Source organism: Orcinus orca, chromosome 14 (genome assembly GCF_937001465.1).
Source record: "Orcinus orca chromosome 14, mOrcOrc1.1, whole genome shotgun sequence".
NCBI classification, from domain to species: domain Eukaryota; kingdom Metazoa; phylum Chordata; class Mammalia; order Artiodactyla; family Delphinidae; genus Orcinus; species Orcinus orca.
In genome coordinates, this window is record NC_064572.1 from 25,296,981 (window position 1) to 25,319,366 (window position 22,386).

Below are 22,386 nucleotides of genomic sequence, written 5' to 3' on the forward strand. Positions count from 1 at the left end.
AAAACAGGAAAGGAAGATTTGAGTCAATTCATCATTTTTATTAGGTACTCTCAACCCTACCCAAACCACACCTAAAAACCACATTTCAGTGGCATTTACTACTACTTCCCCACTCCATTTTTAAAGCAGCCTGTGCACATATCAAATGGATGGACTTATATATCACATAATGTAGGAGGAATACTTAGCATCAATAATAAGAAGAATTAAAGAAATTCTTTGAACATTGCTGCTTTTTAGATCACTCCTAATATCTGATTATTCCTTCTTTCTCTTATTTCTTTAATTAGCTGTGGCTTTGATACTAGGCATACATTTATTGGAAGCCAGAAGACCACTCTTAACAACTTGCAGATATTCAAAAATGTTTTCACTCATTATTTACAGTTCTACTTTAACACTTTCAAATTACTTTCTAATAAATTTCCAATTGTATATATTTCTCATTTTTCAAAGGGTGGTTTCTTCCTCCCTCAAATGTAAAATTATAGTTCATTCAACCATTTCTTTCTCTTGATAAAGTACATGTTATCTTTGAGTCTCAAATTAGAAGCTCCACCACACACAACAGAGGAAGCCCCCAGATCATTCTTATTGGCACAAAGGACCAGAAGAGACTGTGAAGTGAACAAAGATTCACTTCAATGTCCTTCTTTCTTTATGTCACTTTCTAATGTATCTTCTTCCAAAACCCAAATTTTAATTGTTCTTAAGCTCTCCAAAATATACCACCTAGGCCTGCCACAGAGATCTCCTTGATATATAAATATCCCTCCCACTCCCTATGTATTCTTTCAATAATACTCTTATTCTTTAGTAAAAATGACCTTGGCAATCAACGTTTCGATTAAAGAAATTCAAACTAAAATGTCAATGACTGTAATTCAGATGTTTAAAGAGTACATGAAACCTTTTAAAAGAACAGTGTGGTAAACTCACTGAAAATGAATGTGTAATTCGCAGACTGGAATGGGGAGATATGGTACAGCTAGACACACTGGTGCAGTGTGATAGATATAAAACATCTCACCACATTTGACTTTGTAGAATTTGATTTGAGAACACTTTGAGAAATCAGAACTCAAAATGTAAGCTCGATAGCAGTGAGCCCATAACCATATACTAGATCACTGTCTTCTAGCTGAAGTCACTATAGAGACATTTGGTTTGTGTATAAAAATAGCAAAACAAGACTTAAGATTGAGAGTTCTCCTTCTAAAATGATAATAGGTCGCATTCCAAAACTTTAAAATGCAATGTCTGAAACCTAATTATACAAAATTCAAATCAGAGACCTTCTCTTTTGTTTAGCTTCTCCTACGTAAGCCCTTTTAGAGTGCTCTGAATCAATCTCTTCTGCCCTTGGAAACCTCCAAACTCAGGAAGCACTGAGTGCCCCAGATCTTTCCCACTTTTCTTTCCTTACTACCTGTTTCCACTCCTTCAGTAGCCTGAATTGCTCCCTGCTACTCTGATTAAGTAATCCGTACTAAAAATAGGCAAAGAACATACAGATAAATACACTTGTAGTTTTTTAAAAAATTCCTAAAGGGAATGTCCTAATTACAAAATGCTACAGTGAGACAATTGAGGAATGACTCTGCCTAAAGAATCAGATCAAAAAGAAAAAGATCAGCCTTGGCCTTGGGATAAACTTTGGTGAAAATAATTATCCTTCAGCTGGAGTCAAGATCCCAGACTCGCCTGCTCCTCAGAGAATCTTTTTATCTGAAGATAGGACCACTTTCCTCCATCCAGCAGTTCCATCATACTTTAGGGACCTACCCAAGCCTAGCTCTAGGAAAACATAGGGTTAACTTTGCAACCCAGTACCAAGTCAAGAGTACGCTAGTCTTACTCTGATGTCAGGCCCTAGGCTTCTGCATCTTGGCCCCATGTCTTTATCTGGTAGAGTTTCTCCTCTAGAATGAGGCTCTACCTCTGATCCTCAGCCCTTGGGCTGAGAGCATCCAAAGTACTGATAGACTTCCCCTGTGGTTTCCCTTTACCTCTCCACATATTACCTGCACCTTGGTTCTCTGTCACTATGTTTCCTCTGCCTTCTAGAATAATTAATCACCGCCAGGACATTCTTGTCACAGATCATTTGCCCATATTTTCAGATTGTATCTTTTTCTACCGTCAGCAGATACTACGTTACAGCTGCCAGAGTGGCACTTCTTGCATCTGGAATATGCACTGTGTTTCCAAGATCCCTTCTAATCCTAGTGCAGGCCTTAAACTGCCTGTGTTTCCCAAAGCTTACTCTGTTGGTAAACAATTAGGATGAGCTAGACTAAGGATAATTGATCTTTCTTTTTCTTATGTACACAAGAGTACAGAGGTCTAACAGATGAGGTGAATCACCCCAGATGGCACAGTTCATAACTGTCAGACCTGAGAATATAATCCCAGTCTCATGACTCCTACGGTTTGGGCTCCTTTCTCTATGCAATTTTGGTGGATTACAGACAGCCAAATGCCATGCCATTCTTCAAGTAAGATTATGCAAGGAGGTGAAAATAAACATGTTGACTTGCCGGACTTTGAAGTGGAAGAAAGTATTAAATTGAATTACCTGATTTATAGGATATGTTACCCTAAGCAGATATTTAGCTTCTCTCAACTTCAATTTCTTCTGTTTGCAAATAATAATGTCATACTTGCAAATACTGTTTGAAAATTTAAAAAGATGTGTTTATGTGCTTAAAATTCTGTCTGGTATAAAGTAGGCCTTCAGGGGCACCTTCAAGATGGTGGAGAAGTAAGACGTGGAGATCACCTTCCTCCCCACAAAATACATCAAAACTACATCTGCATGTGGAACAAATCCTACAGAACACCTACTGAACACTGGCAGAAGACCTCAGACTTCCCAAAAGGCAAGAAACTCCCCACGCACCTGGGTGGGGCAAAAGCAAAAAGAAAAAAAAGAGACAAAAGAATAGGGATGGAACCTGCACCAGTGGGAGGGAGCTGTGAAGGAGGAAAGGTTTCCACACACTAGGAAGGCCCTTCACTGATGGAGACAGGGGGTGGTGGGAGAGAAGCTTCAGAGCCACAGAGGAGAGTGCAGCAACAGTGGCGCAGAGGGCAAAGCAGAGAGACTCCTGCACAGAGGATGAGTGCTGACCGGCACTCACCAGCCCGAGAGGCTTGTCTGCTCACCCGCCGGGGCAGGCGGGGCTGGGAGTTGAGGCTCAGGCTTGGGAGGTTGGATCCCAGGGCGAGGACTGGGGTTGGCTGCGTGAACACAGCCTGAAGGGACTAGTGCACCACAGCTAGCCGGGAGGGAGTCCGGGAAAAGTCTGGACCTGCCTAAGAGGCAAGAGACCATTGTTTCCTGGTGCATGAAGAAGAGGATTCAGAGCACTGCCTAAACAAGCTCCAGAGACGGGCACAAGCCGCGGCTATCAGCGTGGACCCCAGAGACGGGCATGAGATGCTAAGGCTGCTGCTGCCGCCACCAAGAAGCCTGTGTGCGAGCACAGGTCACTATCCACACCCCCCTTCCGGGGAGCCTGTGTAACCCACCACGGCCAGGGTCCCGTGATCCAGGGACAACTTCCCCGGGAGAACACACGGCACACCTCAGGCTGTTGCAACATCACACTGGCCTCTGCCACCGCAGGCTCGCCCCGCATTCTGTACCCCTCCCTCCCCCACAACCCCGCCTGAGTGAGCCAGAGCCCCCTAATAAGCTGCTAACTTAACCCTGTCCTGTATGAGCAAAGAACAGACGCCCTCAGGAGACCTACATGCAGAGACGGGGCCAAATCCAAAGCTGAACCCCAGAGCTGTGCGAACAAAGAAGAGAAAGGGAAATTTCTCCCAGCAGCCTCAGGAGCAGCAGATTAAATCTTCACAGTCAACTTGATGTACCCTAAATCTGTGGAATACCTGAATAGACAACGAATCATCCCAAAACTGAGGCGGTGGACTTTGGGAGCAACTGTAGATTTGGGGTTTGCTTTCTGCATCTAATTAGTTTCTGGTTTTATGTTTATCATAGTTCAGTATTTAGAGCTTATTATCATTGGAAGATTTGTTTATTGATTTGGTTGCTCTCTTCCCTTTTTTAAAATATATATACATATTTTTTCCTTTTTCTCTTTTTGTGAGTATGTATGTGTATGATTCTTTGTGTGATTTTGTCTGTATATCTTTGCTTTTGCCATTTGTCCTAGTATTCTGACTGTCCGCTTCTTATTTTTTGGTATAGTTTTAGTGCTTGTTATCATTGGTTTATTTGTTTTTTGGTTTGGTTACACTCTTCTTTCTATTTATTTTATTACTTTTTTATTTTTTAATTTTTAATATTTTTTTCCATTTTAATAACTTTATTTTATTGTATTTATTTATTTATTTTTTATTTCTTTCTTTCTTTTTCTCCCTGTTCTTCTGAACCATGTGGCTGACAGGGTCTTGGTGCTCTGCCCGGGTGTCAGGCCTGAGCCTCTGAGGTGGGAGAGCCGAGCTCAAGACACTGGTCCACCACAGACCTCCTGGCCCCAAGTAACATCAAATGGCAAATGTTCTCCCGGAGAGCTGCATCTCAACACTAAGACACAGCTCCACTCAACGACCAGCAAGCTCCAGTGCTGGACACCCTATGCCAAACAACTATCAAGACAGGAACACAAGCCCACCCATTAGCACAGAGGCTGCCTAAAATCATAATAAGTTCACAGAAACCCCAAAACACAACACCAGACGTGGTCCTGCCCACCAGAAATACAATATCCAGCCTCATCCACCATAACACAGGCACCAGTACTCTCCACAACCCACTGAAACAACCTTACCCACCGGGGGCAGACACGAAACACAATGGGAACTACGAACCTGCAGCCTGCAAAAAGGAGACCCCAAATACAGTAAGTTAAGCAAAACGAGAAGACAGAGAAATACACAGCAGAGGAATGAGCAAGGTAAAAACCCAACAGACCAAACAAATGAAGAGGAAATAGGCAGCCTACCTGAAAAAGAATTCAGAGTAATGATAGTAAAGATGATCCAAAATCTTGGAAATAGAATGGAGAAAATACAAGAAGCACTAAAAGAACTAAAGAGCAAACAAACAATGATGAACAACACAATAAGTGAAATTAAAAATTCTCTAGAAGGAATCATAGCAGAATAAGTGAGGCAGAAGAACTGATAAGTGATCTGGAAGAAAAAATAGTGGAAACAACTACCACGAAGTAGAAAAAGAAAAAAGAATGAAAAGAACTGAGAAAATTTCAGAGACCTCTGGGACAACATTAAATGCACCAAAATCCAAATTACAGGGCTCCCAGGAGAAGAAGAGAAAAAGAAAGCGACTGAGGAAATATTTGAAGAGATTATAGTTGAAAATTTCTCTAATATGGGTAAGGAAATAGTCAATCAAGTCCAGGAAGCACAAAGAGTCCCATACAGGATAAATACAAGGAGAAACACGCCAAGATACATATTAATCAAACTATCAAAAATAAAATACAAAGAAAAAATATTAAAAGCAGCAAGGGAAAGGCAACAATTAACATACAAGGGAATCCCCATAAGATTAACAGCTGCTCTTTCAGCAGAAACTCTGCAAGCCAGAAGGGAGTGGCAGGACATATTTAAAGTGATGAAAGGGAAAAACCTACAATCAAGATTACTCTGCAGAAGACTCAAATCAATAGAACAGAAGACTCAAATCAACAGAATTAGATATGAAAACGGAGAAGTAACAACTGACACTGCAAAAATACAAAAGATCATGAGAGATTACTACAAGCAACTCTATGCCAATAAAATGGACAACCTGGAAGAAATGGACAACTTCTTAGAAATGCACAACCTGCCAAGACTGAATCAGGAAGAAACAGAAAATATGAACAGACCAATCACAAGCACTGAAATTGAAACTGTGATTAAAAATCTTCCAACAAACCAAAGCCCAGGACCAGATGGCTCCACAGGTGAATTCTATCAGACATTTAGAGAAGAGCTAACACCTATCCCTCTCAAACTCTTCCAAAATATAGCAGAGGGAGGAATACTCCCAAACTCACTCTACGAGGTCACCATCACCCTGATACCAAAACCAGACAATGATGTCACAAAGAAAGAAAACTACAGGCCAATATCACTGATGAATATAGATGCAAAAATCCTCAACAAAATACTAGCAAACAGAATCCAACAGCACATTAAAAGGATCATACACCATGATCAAGTGGGGTTTATTCCAGGAATGCAAGGATTCTTCAATATAAGCAAATCAATCAACGTGATACACCATGTTAACAAATTGAAGGAGAAAAACCATATGATCATCTCAATAGATGCAGGAAAGCTTTCGACAAAATTCAACACCCATTTATGATAAAAACTCTGCAGAAAGTAGGCATAGAGAGAACTTTCCTCAACATAATAAAGGCCATATATGACAAACCCATAGCCAACATCATCCTCAATGGTGAAAAAATGAAAGCATTTCCACTAAGATTGGGAACAAGACAAGGATGCCCACTCTCACCACTCTTATTCAATATAGTTTTGGAAGTTTTAGCCACAGCAATCAGAGAAGGAAAGGAAATAAAAGGAATCCATATCAGAAAAGAAGAAGTAAAGCTGTCACTGTTTGCAGATGACATGATACTATACATAGAGAATCCTAAAGTTGCTACCAGAAAACTACTAAAGCTAATCAATGAATTTGGTAAAGTAGCAGGACACAAAATTAATGCACAGAAGTCTCTTGCATTCCTATATACTAATGATGAAAAATCTGAAAGAGAAATTAAGGAAACACTCCCATTTACCATTGCAAAAAAAAAAGAATAAAATATCTAGGAATAAACCTACCTAAGGAGACAAAACACCTGTATGCAGAAAAGTATAAGACACTGATGAAAGAAATTAAAGATGATACAAACAGATGGAGAGATATACCATGTTCTTGGACTGGAAGAATCAATATTGTGAAAATGACTATACTACCCAAAGCAATCTACAGATTCAATGCAATCCCTATCAAACTACCAATGGCATTTTTCACAGAACTAGAAGAGAAGTTTTCAGAATTTGTATGGAAACACAAAAGACCCCGAATAGCCAAAGCAATTTTGAGAAAGAAAAATGGAGCTGGAGGAATCAGGCTCCCTGACTTCAGACTATTCTAAAAAGCTACTGTAATCAAGACAGTATGGTACTGGCACAAAAACAGAAACATAGATCAATGGAACAGGATAGAAAGCCCAGATATAAACCCACGCACATATGGTTACCTTATTTTTGATAAAGGAGGCAAAACTATAGAATGGAGAAAAGACAGCCTCTTCAATAAGTGGTGCTAGGAAAACTGGAAAGGTACCTGTAAAAGAATGAAATTAGAACACTCCCTAACACCATACACAAAACTAAAGTCAAAATGGATTAAAGACCTAAATGTAAGGCCAGACACTATCAAACTCTTAGAGGAAAACATAGGCAGAACACTCTATGACATAAATCACAGCAAGATCCTTTTTGACCCACCTCCTAGAGAAATGGAAATAAAAACAAAAATAAACAAATGGGACCTAATGAAACTTAAAAGCTTTTGCACAGCAAAGGAAACTATAAAAAAGACGAAAAGACAACCCTCAGAATGGGAGAAAATATTTGTAAACGAAGCAACTGACAAAGGATTAATCTCCAAAATATACAGGCAGCCCAGGCAGCTCAATATCAAAAAAAGCAAACAACCCAATCCAAAAATGGGCAGAAGACCTAAACAGACATTTCTCCAAAGAAGATATACAGATTGTCAACAAACACATGAAAGGATGTTCAACATCACTAATCATTAGAGAAATGCAAATCAAAACTGCAATGAGGCATCACCTCACCCCGGTTAGAATGGACATCATCAAAAAATCTGCTGGAGAGGGTGTGGAGAAAAGGAACCCTCTTGCATTGTTGGTGGGAATGTAAATTGATACAGCCACTATGGAGAACAGTATAGAGGTTCCTCAAAAAACTAAAAATAGAACTACCATATGACCCAGCAATCTCACTACTGGGCATATACCCTGAGAAAACCATAATTAAAAAAGATTAATGTACCACAATGTTCATTGCAGCTCTGTTTACTATAGCCAGGATATGGAAGCAACCTAAATATCCACTGACAGATGAATGGATAAAGAAGATGTGGCACATATATGTGCCACATATGGAATATTACTCAGCCATAAAAAGAAACGAAATTGAGTTCTTTATATTGAGAAGGATGCACCTAGAGACTGTCATACAGAGTGATGTAAGTCAGAAAGAGAAAAACAAATACCACATGCTAACACATATATATGGAAGCTAAAAATAAAATAAAAAAAATTGTTCTGAGGAACCTCGGGGCAGGACACGAGTAAAGACTCAGACATAGAGAATGGACTTGAGTTCACAGGGAGGGGGAAGGTTAAACTGGCATGAAGTGAGAGAGTGGCATGGACATATATACACTACCAAATGTAAAACAGATAGCTAGTGGGAAGCAGCCACAGAGCACAGGGAGATCAGCTTGCTGCTTTGTGTCCACCTAGAGGGGTGGGATAGGGAGGGTTGGAGGGAGACCTAAGAGGGAGGAGATATATGTACATGTATAACTGATTCACTTTGTTATACAGCAGAAACTAACACACCATTGTAAAGCAATTATACTCCAATAAAGATGTTAAAAATAAAAAAAGTAGGCCTTCAGTAAGTAACAGGTATCCTCTGTCACTAAATCTTTCCCCGTACCTTAAGTAAAATAATTGATACTTAAAATATAGCCCAGAATATTAAGCAAATTAATATAAAACAAGGTGTGTATATGACTAAGTTCTCTAAATTTTTTATTGTAATGGAGCTGTTGAGTATATGGGAACACCTCAGAGATACTGCAGGTTTGGTTCCAGACCAGTGCAACAAAATAAATAGTGCAATAAAGTGAGTAACAATTTTTTTCGTTTCCCAATGCATATGAAAGTTATGTTTACACTATACTGTAGTCTATTAAGTGTGCAATAGCATTACATCTAAAAAAAAGCAATGTACAGACCTTACTTTAATATACTTCGTTGCTAAAAAATGCTAACCATTATCTGGGCTATCAGTGAGTCATCATCTTTTTGCTGGTGGAAGGTCTCGTCTTGATGTTGATGGCTGCTGACTGATCAGGGTGGTGGCAGCTGAAGGTTAGGGTGGGGTGCTGTGTCAATTTCTTAAAATAAGACAAGAGTAAATTTTGCCATACTGATTGACTCTTCCTTTCACAAACAATTTCTCTGTAGCGTGCAATGCTGTTTGACAGCATTTTTCCCACAGTTGAATTTATTTCAAAATTGGAGTCCATCCTCTCAAACTTTATCAACTAAATTTAGGTACTTTTCTAAATCTTTTGTTGTCATTTCAACAATCTTCCACAGCATCTTCACCAGGAGTAGATTCCATCTCAAGAAACCATTTTCTTTCCTCATCCATAAGAAGCAACTCCTCATCTATTAATGTTTTATCATGAGATTACAGCAATTCAGTCACATCTTTAGGCTCCACTTCTAATTCTAGTTCTCTTGTTATTTCCACCCCATGTGCAGTTACTTCTTCCCCTGAAGTCTTGAACCACTCAGTCATCCATGAGGATTAGAATCAACTTCTTTCAAACTCCTGTTAATGTTGACATTTTGGCTTCTTCTGATTAATTACAAATGTTTTTAATCGCATTTAGAATGATGAATTCTCTTCAGAAGGTTTTCAATTTACTATGCCCAGATCCATCAGAGGAATCACTTTCTATGGCAGCTTTAGCCTTACAAAATGTATTTCTTAAATAATAAGACTTGAAAGTCAAAATTACTCCTTGATCCATGGGCTGCAGAATGGATGTTGTGTTGGCAGGCATGAATCTCATTGTATACCTCCATCAGAGCTCTTGGGTGACCAGATGCATTGTCAGTGAAGAAATCTTTTTATTTTCTGAGGAGTAGGTCTCAACAGTGGCCTTAAAATATTCATAAACCATATTGAAAACAGATATGCTGTCATCCAGGTTTTGTTGCTTCATTTAAGCAGGACAAACAGAATAGATTTAGCATAATTCTTAAGAGCCCTAGGATTTTCGGAATGGTTAAATGAACTTTGGCTTCAACTTAGTCACAGCTGCTTTAGCCCTAACAAGAGAGTCAGCCTGTCCTTTGAAACTCTGAAGACAAGTATTGACTTCTCCTCTCTAGCTATGAATTACTAGATGACATCTTCTTCCAATAGAAGGATGTTTTGTCTACATTGAAAATCTGTTGTTCAGTTTAGCCACCTTTTTTTATTATCTTAGCTAGATCTTCTGGGTAACTTGCTACAGCTTCTACATTAGCACTGACTGCTTCACTTTGCACTTTTATGTTATAGAGAGAGCTTCTTTCCTTAAACCTCATAAATCAACCTCTGCTATCTTCAAACTTTTCTTCTGCAGTTTCCTTACCTCTCTCAGCCTTCACAGAATTGAAGAGAATTAGGGCTTTGCTCTGGATTAGGCTTTGGCTGAAGGGAAGGTTGGGGCTATTTTTGATACAGACCATTCACACTTGCTCCATATCAGTAATAAGACTATTTCACTTTCTTATCATTGGTGTGTTCACTGGAGTAGCATTTTTAATTTCCTTCAAGAACTTTTCCTTTGCATTCACAACTTGCCTGTTTGGTGCAAGAGGCCTAGCATCTATTTTGGCTTTTGACATGCCTTCCTCACTAAGCTTAATCACTTCTAGCTCTTGATTTAAAGTGAGAGATGTGCAACTACTCCTTTCACTTAGAGGCCATTGTAGGGTTATTAATTGGCCTAATTTCAATATTGTGTCTCAAAGACTAGGGAGGCCTAAGGGGAGAGAGAGAGATGAAGGAAAGCCTAGTCGATGGAATAGTCAAAAACATATCCTACATTTGTGGAGAAGTTTGCTGTCTTACATGAGCATGGTTACAAGAGTAACATCTAAGATCACTGGTCACAGATCGCCATAACAAATATAATAATAATAAAAATGTTTGAAACATTAAGAGAATTACCAAAATGTAACACAGAGACACAAAGTGAGCAAATGCTGTTGGAAAAAATGGCACCTATAGACTTGCTCTATGCAGGATTGTCACAAATCTTCAATTTGTAAAAAAAAACTTAGCATCTGCAAAGAACAATAAAATGAGGTATGCCTGTACTCCTTAACTTATTTTGATTTTCTGTTTTTCTTTGATTATGTTTTTCCTTTTGATATGTCAAAACTCTAAAATTTATCAGTAAATTAAATGTATAACATTACTTATATTTTTTTAAAACTTTTTTCTATATAATAATCATGAAAGTAATCATTACTCTGTAGTGATTTTTATATAGATACAGGATTCACAAATCCATTTAAGAAGAATTTACAAGATCATCAGTTAAGAATAATTTTGGTATTTGAGACACAGTGCTAGACAGGAAAGACAAAGTTACCAACCCAAGAAAGCCTACATTCTATTAAAGAGGAATAACAGCAACAAAAAAACCCCAAAACAAAAAAAAAAATGGGGGGATGGATAAGTATAATAACTTCTGATGCTGATAAATACTGTAAATAAAATAAGGTAAATAAATAGAATATGGTGGAGGTATAATTTTAAATAGGGCATATCTTAGATTGGTTCTAAGGAACAGATTTGTACATGAGGAACTGCATGCAGATTTGTTGAGGAGCTCTCCCGAAGATACACCTAGAAAGAAATGAGGAAGGTAGAACTCTGCTAAATGAGAAGTGGACCCACTGAGCTCTAAAATGATACTCTTAGGTGCTCTGGAGCCTATTAGAATTCTCCCAAATTGAAGCAAGGAGTTAATATATCCTCATATAAATATAAGCCAGTCCCTAACTGCAGGCCACCACTTGGGAGGCGGCATAACTCTGGGAAAGGAAGTTTCCTGCAGTGAAAGGTGAGTCCCAGTGAGGGGCACAACCATGAGACACTGGCAACAGATATTCCTAGTGGCTGAAGGACAGTTGCATAGTCCCTAAAGATGATGGAGTACTGCAGGACCTACTACAGTCTATCCCTTGTACCACTCATATTTACTTGTTTCTTATCATAAATTCACTATATCTAGGAATAGCTTCTCTGGGGGATCCTGGCTGGTGTTGTGTCCTGGGTAACTTACACGTAAAGAGTTAGTGAGACGAATTACAACCTGCACTAATGTAGCTGCTCTTGGGGTTGTAACCAAGACTCATGATTGTCTCTTCCATAATCCATTTTATTTTCTCCTAATCCTTAGCCAGCACCTCTGCTAATCAAGGCAGCTTGAATGGTGAGATGATCCTGACTCATCCCTGAGAGGTCCAAACCTCTAGTCACCTTTCCTCCCCAGGTCATATCTACTTGTACTTGTCCATTTTTTTAAATTAAATCTTGGTGTGAAAATACCAAGAGGTGTCAAGAAATCCATCAAGTTTCACACATTACTATTCTCTGCACCAAATATGTAGCATAGCCCTACCTTCCTGTTAATCAGGATTAATTACTTTTACCCACATAGTTACTCCATTTGTTACTTGCTGGCTTGACCTGGAATGAGTAAATGGAAGTACTTATTAAATGAAATGAATAAGACTGGAGAGGAGTAGCTTTAGAAGAGAGAGGGAAATCAGGAGTCTTTTTTTGATCATGTTATTTCTGAAATGTTCATACATATATGCCAGTAAGTGAAGATGTCAAACAAGTAGTGGGATATACAAGTCCCAGCCAAAACCAAGGTTGAGATTAATGTTAAACAATTGGGAGTCATCAAGTTGAAGACTGACGACTGGAATGGGTGGCTAATAATAGTGTTGAAGAAAAAAAATCAACGGAAGTGAAGACGCCATGAGATTGAGAGGCTAGGGTACTGGATAGTTCATATGAACAAATGTGAGTCACATGTAATCAGGACAAAACAAAACAGTGGAAAGGAAAGCCAAGATTTACATATTAATCTTTGTTTAAAGTAAATCAATATCTTTTTTTATGGTTCATGGAACATTATTCGGTAAAACTTGAGAAAAAGAATTAATTCCATTACTAGTTTAAGAAATGCCATGGTTAAAGAAAGTTAAGTGGGTAAAATAACTTTAGAATTTCTTGAAATATTTACCATATTAATATTTATTTTAAATATACAAAAGTAAGATAAATATACGGAGTATCCCAACCTTATTATCTTATAGGACTAGCATCTACAAGAAACATACTAAGGAAATACTAATCAAGACTTTATAGAGGGGTAGGTCACACAAGTCTTGAGAATGTGATAAAACTTACAGGTACTCTCCCTTGAAAATGCACACACACACTCTGTGCACAACATCATATAGTTCACACAAACCTTGAGACTCCTCCATGGAGCCTAGGTTACAAACCTCTACACTCTATTCTTGCTACCGATGTCTGGTGTATTGACCAGCACCATGAGCATGACTTAAGCACTTGTTAGACATGCAGAATCTCAGGCCCTATCTCAGACTTACTGAATTAGAATCTTAAAAAGACTCCCAGGTGGTTTCAAGTTTGAAAAGCCCTGCTTTAGAAGAAGGTCATATCGTTCATTTTCATACTCAATAAAAAGAAAAACTGTCTTATATCACTAGACAATTTCAATAATTTCCAACATTCTTCTGAATTTCCCCCAAATTTTTATGCTGAATCATATTGACCTTAATCACAGCTGGGAATTAGTTCTTTTAATATTTTGCCACTTTTATAAAACAGATAATGGTAAAATGGTATTAACCACTAATTATTTGGTGCAAGCTATGAAGCTTGAAGAGGCATCCTCTTGTACCTTAATACTAGTAAGGTACAATTTACAAAGGCATGGAAATGTAATCTCAGGAGTCTTCATGTTTCTTTAAAAGATTAAACAGCCACGAAATTCCATTATCTAGAAGGTTAGACAGAAATGGCACTGCCTGGGTGTCCCACAATGTAGAGTGACGATTTGTAATAACAAAACACAAGGTCTTTCTTTCAGAGGTTTATGTCTGACTGCGATTTTCCATGTCCAGATACCCATAATCAATAATAGGTACAGCTTTAACTACCAAAATAGAATTTTAAAATATAAAAGGGAAGATACAGAAAAGAAAGTGGAAAAATAGTCCCCATGCATTAAATCTTCACAGCTAAGTCCTGCTGTTTGATATACTCAGTCTATTCCTTCTTTCCTTCAAACTACACTATTTAAGAGAAAAACTAATAATTATCTGATTTTCTTAAATTTGTTCCACCTGTTTTGTTCATTGGTGAAACAGAAGGACTATTATAGCATTTAAATATATAAATATTTTCAAAACAAATGGTGCTCTGGTTAGGCAATTTAATTCAAAAGGGGACTTTAAAATTCATAAGAGCTTCATGATAAATGTGATATAGATATGAGAAAAAAATGAGCTCAGAAATACAAAGCTGAAATGAACCCTGCTGGTTCCAATTCTTTACAGAAGTAAGTGGGGCACAGTTTGTATTTTTTCCAAATGGAATTTCTAGAGATTGCCATTTCTGGGGCCCTGACTTCATGCTGTCTATAAATGTTCAATGTTGACACTTCTCGACTGATCTTTAGAGGTGACCATTACACAAATACACTCTTTCTTTTATAGTTACTACTTTAGTTATAGTCAATGACTTCTTGCAGCAGGTTATTTTTTTAATGGTGGTGACAAACTGCTCAAAATCAGACTGATAAGGACACTTGAAAATGTTTACTCCCCATCAATCCTTGCTAAATAATAAAGGTCCGATTTCTTATGGATGCCTCATTAAATCTATTTTCTATTATTTAAACTTTGTTTTTCTCCAAGACCACTCCTATTTTTCTGTATCTCTTACAAGAGAAGAGCATGTATGATTCTCAAATCAAGGCTTGATCAGTTACTAACAGAAGAATATTGATTTTCTTTCATGTAGGTCTATTCTATTTCATGTACAACATTATGTTCATTTTGTTTTTAAATTTTTTTTCAAAAACAGGAAGTTGTTACTGTTATTGATAGTCCATTTTACAGTGAATTGTGTCTACTCATTTTTCTGATACATATCTCTAGGGTAGATTGGTTCTACAGAAAGGCTATTTTTATATCTTACCATTGTACTTATCTCTTTGCTTTTTTCCCAAGTCATTTAATCTAGCCACAGAATTGCTATTGTAATCTCAGAGAGATGAAGGAGAGAGAGAGAGAGAGAGAGAGAGAGAGAGAGAAAGAGAGAAAGAAAGAAAAGAAAAATGAAGAAAAAGCAAAAAAGAAATTAGCTATGCTAACAGTGGCTTGGGAAAGCTTCAATCCCTTCACAATCTCATCCAACACAACTACCCCTGGTGGTGGTTTTTATAACCTCCTGTTGAACCATAATCCTCTCCCATATAGAAATTCTAGAGCTACCAGGCTTTTACTGAATATAATCATTTTTAAGAATAATAATGCTACTTGGTCATGATGTGTTTCTTTACATGTGTGGCCATTTTAGATTTAACTTTTAAGTCCTTTTAAGGACTTCATATTGCATATATGTTTATATATAAAATTGGCCTGTAATTTTTGTTCTATTTCTGACTGCTGTGGATGTTAAAATTACACTGATAGACTTAATCATGTGACTTTGCATCTTTCTTTAGTCTTGAAATAATTTGTAAAAGACAAGACTAATCTCCTTGAATATCTGGTAGAATCTGCTTGGAAAAAACATCTAGATCTGATATGTTTTGCTGGGGGCAAAGGTGGAGGATTTAATTTATTTGCAAGTTTACTCAGGTTTTCTGTTTTACTTAAGTCTATTTTTAGTATAATTATTGAATTTTCATTCATGAAAATTGCTCATTTCATCTAAATTTCCAAGTGTATTGAAGTTGCATTCCTTAAATGCAAAATTCCTTAACATGTTTCATATTATTTTCAAATGATATTTTTGCTCTACTCTATTTATAGTTTTATTTCCCTTCACAGTTAGTGTTTGTAATCTTTAAAAGAAAAAATTGTATTCTGTCTTGCAAGAGCTTTATTTCATTGACAAAACTTGTAAAGAACCAGCTTTAAAATCTGTTTTATTTTCTATGATTTTCTTGTCTACTCTCTATTTTTTTCTACTTTTTCCAGCTTAACTCTGTTGTTCATTAGCTAGTTTCTAGAGATGAATGCTTAAGTAACTTTTTTTCCCATTAAAAAAATAAGTTTAACACGATAACTTGCAGTTATTACAGACTTAGATGCATTTTATAAGTTATAAAATGGATTCTTATTGTCTTTCAGGTATATATATTTCTTACTTTACATTATGAGTTCCTCTTTAACCTGTTATTTAAGAATAATTTCTTTGCTTTCAAACATGTTTTTCTGCATATTTTTAGTGCTAATTTAATCATATTATGGTGAAATAACATAGTTTGTACTGGACTCATTCTCTGGAACTAGATAGACTTTTTTCCTTTGTTATATACTATGTGGTCAATTTTTATAACACTCCATGTGTATTTGAAAAAAATATATTTTTTCTTTGCTATAGAGTATTAATCAAGCCTTTGAGATGACTTGTTCAAATCACATATAACCATTTAAAAATTTTTGCTGTTCTGTTTGAGATTTCAGTTTCTGATAGCTGATGAATTTGACCTATTCAGATTTGGGAAGCTACTTCCCTGAGGAAGTTATGCTTAAACTGAAATCTAAATGATAAGCAGAAATTATTCTGGAGAAAAGGGAAAGAAAGGCCATTCGTGTAAATTTAACTAGGTAAATTAATGAAGTTATAGCCTCAATTCATTTTAAACTACTCTTACAAATAAGCACTATTTCATAAACAGTAGTTCTAAATACCACTTGGTGATTCAAAGATTAAATAATTAAGAATTCCTTCTACTCAAGTTATTTGTGAGAACTACATAATGCAAACATTTGTAAAGGATTGATTACTTTTAGAAAGGCTGATATTGAATTTAATTTTTAATTTACTGTCTTGCAGAAATACCTATTGTATATTTTAGAAAAATTCTGCCATTTTTCCAGTATATAAAGACACTTTGTACAAAGTTTTGATACACATGTAGTTAAACAAATTTAAAAATCCTAGAAAATATTTCCTTTAAATGGTTAATAAAATGAGAGATGAAAGAAATAAATGAAAGGAAATTAAAGGTGCTGGGGTTGCATGCACCAACACGAAGTGGTTGTATCCACAAGTTATGGGACAATTGGGTGAAAATTGCACTGTAGAGCTTTGGGGATTTTTTTTTTTTTAGTGCTGATTGGAAATCTGTAGTGTATAGAAATGCGAAGCAATAAAGAAGCAAGAGGGGAGGGGGAAGAGGGAACCAACACAATGGAGATCCCAGGCGCTGCACTGGGCCCTTTTCTACATGCAGTATAATGTGGTGAAAAGCATATGAGCCATGTTATCATTTTGTTTTTCAATTGCTTGATTTGGACATTTCAACAACTGAAATTAAAACTGAGGTTTTATAGTTAAAGTTTTAGCTTGATAAATAATCTTAAGTAAAAAATTATAAATGAATGCCTTTAGAAAGCTTTTTCAATTCCAGGAAATTCCAGGAGCTGTGCTTTTTTGGTTCCTATAAATTATAACATTTAGCAAAAGGCAGTAACTACTGCATTACCAAAGGGCATTCATCCAGCAAATCTAGATTCCAGACAACACCATCATTTTAGGGAAATAATTTAATGACTCAGAGTCTAGCAATATATCTTTTAAAATAATAACGTGCTACAGAGTGTTAACCTGCTATTTTTGTGGCAAGAATACATGCATTTCTTTTTGATTGTTTTCTACATGAAAATGGAAATAACTGAGTTGACAAATGACACTAAAATACTAAAAGTGCCTAACTTTATAATGGGCTTCATTTGTGAAAGGAAGATAGCATTGGCTTTGATTAACAGATTTCCTACTGGGAAATAAATTATCTTTTTCTCCATCTTGGGTTGTAGTCTAAGTTTAAACTCATTTTTTAGATGTAATTGCTATATTAAATAATTTTCTATAAAACTCATCCTAACAATCAAAAAGCGAAACCTTCAACCGCTCTGAGTTCCATTCCACAGCTCAGAAAATAAAGCAGTTAACAGCCCAACCTACCTCCAAATAATTGTATACAAGATGTCAGCCAAATATCTTAAAAGGATAAGCTCTTTTTAGAAACTCATGCAATTTTAATTTATTTTCTCATTTTGTTCTTTTGCAGTGATAGTGCACATGGTAGAAGGTTTTGGTATTCTTTTCCAAGAGTTTAAAAAATCTACTTTGTTTGAAGTGCTAATATAAATACAGTTTGAATAAATAACCTGTAAGGTGAAAGTGAATCTAATGTATATAAAGAACAGTTTGTTGTCCATTGTTTCTTGTACAACACAGTAAGGCTTTAGACCTCACTTTATTCTATTAATGTTAAAGGGCCACCATTCAGCAAAACACTAAGAGTTTTACATTTCAGGTTTAGTAGAAATAAAGTGGTAAATATTCATTTTATAGTGAATGAGTAGACAGGGATGATATCAGGGAACATCATAGAATATAGTAAGTGACTGCATTTTACAACACCGAGAAAACATTTCTTAGAATATTTACACTTAAAAGAAAAATCTTGTTCTGCTGCATCACCTCTCAAAGAAGAAATAGCAACAGAAGAAAAATGTACTGGGTTTAAGATTCTGCTATAGTAGTATTTAAAGTGCTGCCTCATTTTCTCACAAGCTAGAGAAGTTACTTTGCTCAAAATTAATTATTCCTTTTTTTTCAAGTTGCTTATGAACTAGATTTGTAAAGATTCCTAATTAGCCTAATCATTCCAACCACAGTTCCCTGTCCAAGTCACAAGCTTAGCTTTTTTGAAGATAAAGTAAGACTAGGAAGATTTTTCTAATTTTAGCATTCACCAACCTTGTGACTATGGGCTGATCACTTGGTCTCTCTGTGTTTGTTTCCTCCAATATAAATAGGACTTCGCAATAGTACACACCACATAGAGCTTTGAGGGGATTAAATAACCATGCACACACACACATATACATACTTACATTTAGTACATTGCCTTGTATGTGACAGTACTTAAGCAAATCTAATTAATAATTGGTTGTAGTAATGATTATAGTCCGAGTTGCAAGAGCATGGATTAAGATGGTATACGTATAATCACGAGTAGCTACAGACAATATTTAGTGAGCAGTCACTATGTGTCAACAGATACTTTTTTATGCTTGACTTGTATCACCTTATTTAACCAGCAAAACAGTACAATGAGATAAATAAAATGCTCACCTCCATTTTATGGATGAGGAAAACACTAGGGCACAGAAATTAGAGAAATGAATGCAACACAGAAGAGAGAGAGGCATATGTGTTTTAGAAGGTAATAAAATAAAAAGGTTAGAAGAGAAAAAATATTTTCTAGATGCCTAAGAAAACATATAAAAATTATCTAGATTCAGAGACAATTTATTAATTAAATGTTAAATGTAAAAACAATTAAGAACAATACAGTTGTAAAAATTTCCTTAAAACTTTAAGAAAATACTGATTTATTGGACTCCTGGATTTGTAATTCCTTTTTTATAAAATATCACTGGAAAATTAAATTATAAAAAAATTTGGCTGACAGCTCTCCTGAAAAGTTTCAACCCTTTTATCATAACACAAAGCAAATACTAACTCCTGTTATCTCTTTTTTTGTTTTCTTAACATCTTTATTGGGTTATAATTGCTTTACAATGGTGTGTTAGTTTCTGCTTTATAACAAAGTGAATCAGTTATACATATACATATGTTCCCATATCTCCTCCCTCTTGCATCTCCCTCCCACCCTCCCTATCCCACCCCTCCAGGCAGTCACAAAGCACCGAGCTGATCGCCCTGTGCTATGCGGCTGCTTCCCACTAGCTATCTACCTTACGTTTGGTAGTGTATATATGTCCATGCCTCTCTCTTGCTTTGTGAGCATCCTGCCAAGGTCAAACCTGCCACGCTTTCCAACGTATTATCTGTAACCATATTTCATGGTAGTTCAAAATTTCTACCTGAAAGATTTGGGAATCATTCTAATCCCAGATTTGAATAGTTCCTGATTTATAAAGGTCTAAAAAATAAAATCACGTACTCTTTCATTTATAAAATTTCTCCTATACTTTTATATTTTTAATTACAAAAAGTCAAACAATATAGATATATCATGTAAAATGTTAAATCTCTTTTAATTATTTCCATTCCATCCCATGGATAGCTATACTTAACAGTTTATCTATATCCTTCCAGTTCTTCCTCTGTAGTGTTCTCTTAAAAATAAAACACACCAAAAATTTTGTATACTATATATTTATTTGTGACAAGCTTTGTTTTTACTTGTCAATTACATATACGAGACATCAGTACCAACAGATCAACTTCACACTTTTTTTTTTTTTTTTTAGGTTTTCACTCTGTATTTATGACACACGTTCCACATCCAGGATCCTCTCCAGTCAGAAGTTCTTTGAGACAATGCCGTCAAGCTTGGCCAGTTGGAGAATGGAGTCATCTGACTCGCCCATCCTGAGAATGGCCTCGCAGATGGCATAGGTTTTAAACTGGCCGTTGAACCTGCCTGTCACCTTGTCAACCTTGGCCACGTTCATCTGGATGGACGCGTGGTCCTTGGCGCCTATGATGCGGTTGCTGGCAGAGCATTTCCGCAGCATGTACAGGTCCACGAACTCGCCGGCATTGTTCTGCATGTTGAGGGAGCGTCTGGTGGCACCACAATGAGCGCGAGTGCAGAAAGAACTTCACACTTTTTTAATGACCATAAGAACCCATGATGTACCTGAATCATAATTATTTATATCCTTTTCTATAGAAATTTTATCTCTATTTGTTGTTATTACAGAGTAATTAATATCTTTATAACCTTGTTCGTATGTGAAAATATTTTTGTAAGATAGATTCTTAAGACTGGAAAAGCTGGATCAGTACATTCTCAAATTTGTAGAGTCTGCCAAATTGCCCTCAGAGAACATTTTCACCAATCCGCACAAGATAAATAATCCTACCAAAAGTGAATAAGAATATGATTTACAAAACCTCAAAAATATTTTGGTATAAATCTAGCAAAACATGTACAGGATCTTTATGCTAAAAGGAACAAAATGCTGATGAAAGATGCCAAAGACCTAAATAATTTGAGAAAAATACTATGCTCAGGGGTTGGAAGGCTCGACATTGTAAAAACATCAGTTGTTCCCAAATTGATACTTATATTTATTGCAATTCTAATGAAATTCCAAGTAGGATTTTTTAGATATAGACAGCCTGATTTTTTAAAGTATATGAAAATTCAAAAGACCTAGAATAACTAAAGTGATTTTCAAAAAGAAGAATAAAGTTGGAGGAATCATTCTACCTAAATTTAAGATTCACTGTAAAGCTATGGTAATCAAGACAATGGGGTATTGGTGAAGGGATAGACACATAGATCAATGAAACATAATAGTCTAGAAATACATGGATAAGTGATTTTTCACAAAATGCAAAAGAATCCAATGGAGAAAAAAATAGTCTTTTCAACAAATAATATTGGAAAAATTGGATATCCCTATGTAGTAAAAATAATCTACCCTAAGCCTCATATGTTATCAAAAATTTAACTCAAAATGGATCATGATCTAAATATGAAATGTAAACCCATAAAATATTGTTTTAAATATAGGAGAAAACTTTTATGACCTGGTGTTAGATAAAGAGTTCTTATACATTATACCAAAAGCACATTCCATAAAATAAATAATTATTAATTAGATTTCAACAAAATTTAAAACTTTTGTTCTTCAAAGACACTGTTGAGAGAACGAGAAGATAAGCTTCAGAATTAGAGAAAGTATTTATAAATTATATATCTGATAATGATCTTGTACCCAAAATATATAAAGAATTCTCAAAACTCAATAATAAGAAAACAAACAACTCAATTTAAATGTTCCTGAAAATACCAAGTTCTGGTGGGAACGTGGAAAAACTGGAACTCTCACATATGTGCCGGTTGGTAGTTTCTTCTTTACCATATGCCTCAACAATACTATTCCTGGGAATTTAAATAAAAATTTATGTTCACACAAAAATCTGTAATGAATATGTAGGTAAGCTCTATTCATAATTTCTAAAAAATTGTAAATAATTCAAAATCCTGGCAAAGGACTGATTTGTCTTCAAAGAAACAAGAAATTCCTGTTAGATCCAGACAATTTATAACTTACAAGAAAGCAAAAGAAAGATGAGCAAAAGTGCCAGCTCCCCATGTCCCTGGTCCCCAAGGATGACACTGAAACAAAAGGGGCCAAATAATATGACGATGTGACATGAGTG

At 36.1% G+C, this 22,386-nt stretch overlaps 2 protein-coding genes across 2 annotated transcripts in view; both read right to left on the reverse strand.

The window, feature by feature from the left end:
• LOC101279843 (catenin alpha-3) overlaps positions 1 to 22,386 on the reverse strand; it is a 758,807-nt gene that overhangs the window by 423,408 nt on the left and 313,013 nt on the right. The gene's annotated exons all lie outside the window — the stretch shown is intronic.
• LOC101280782 (40S ribosomal protein S21-like) lies at positions 20,501 to 20,815 on the reverse strand. Its single transcript, XM_033407649.2, has one exon. It carries the CDS (start codon positions 20,760 to 20,762, stop codon positions 20,511 to 20,513), a length of 252 nt encoding a protein of 83 aa, XP_033263540.1. The 5' UTR covers positions 20,763 to 20,815; the 3' UTR covers positions 20,501 to 20,510.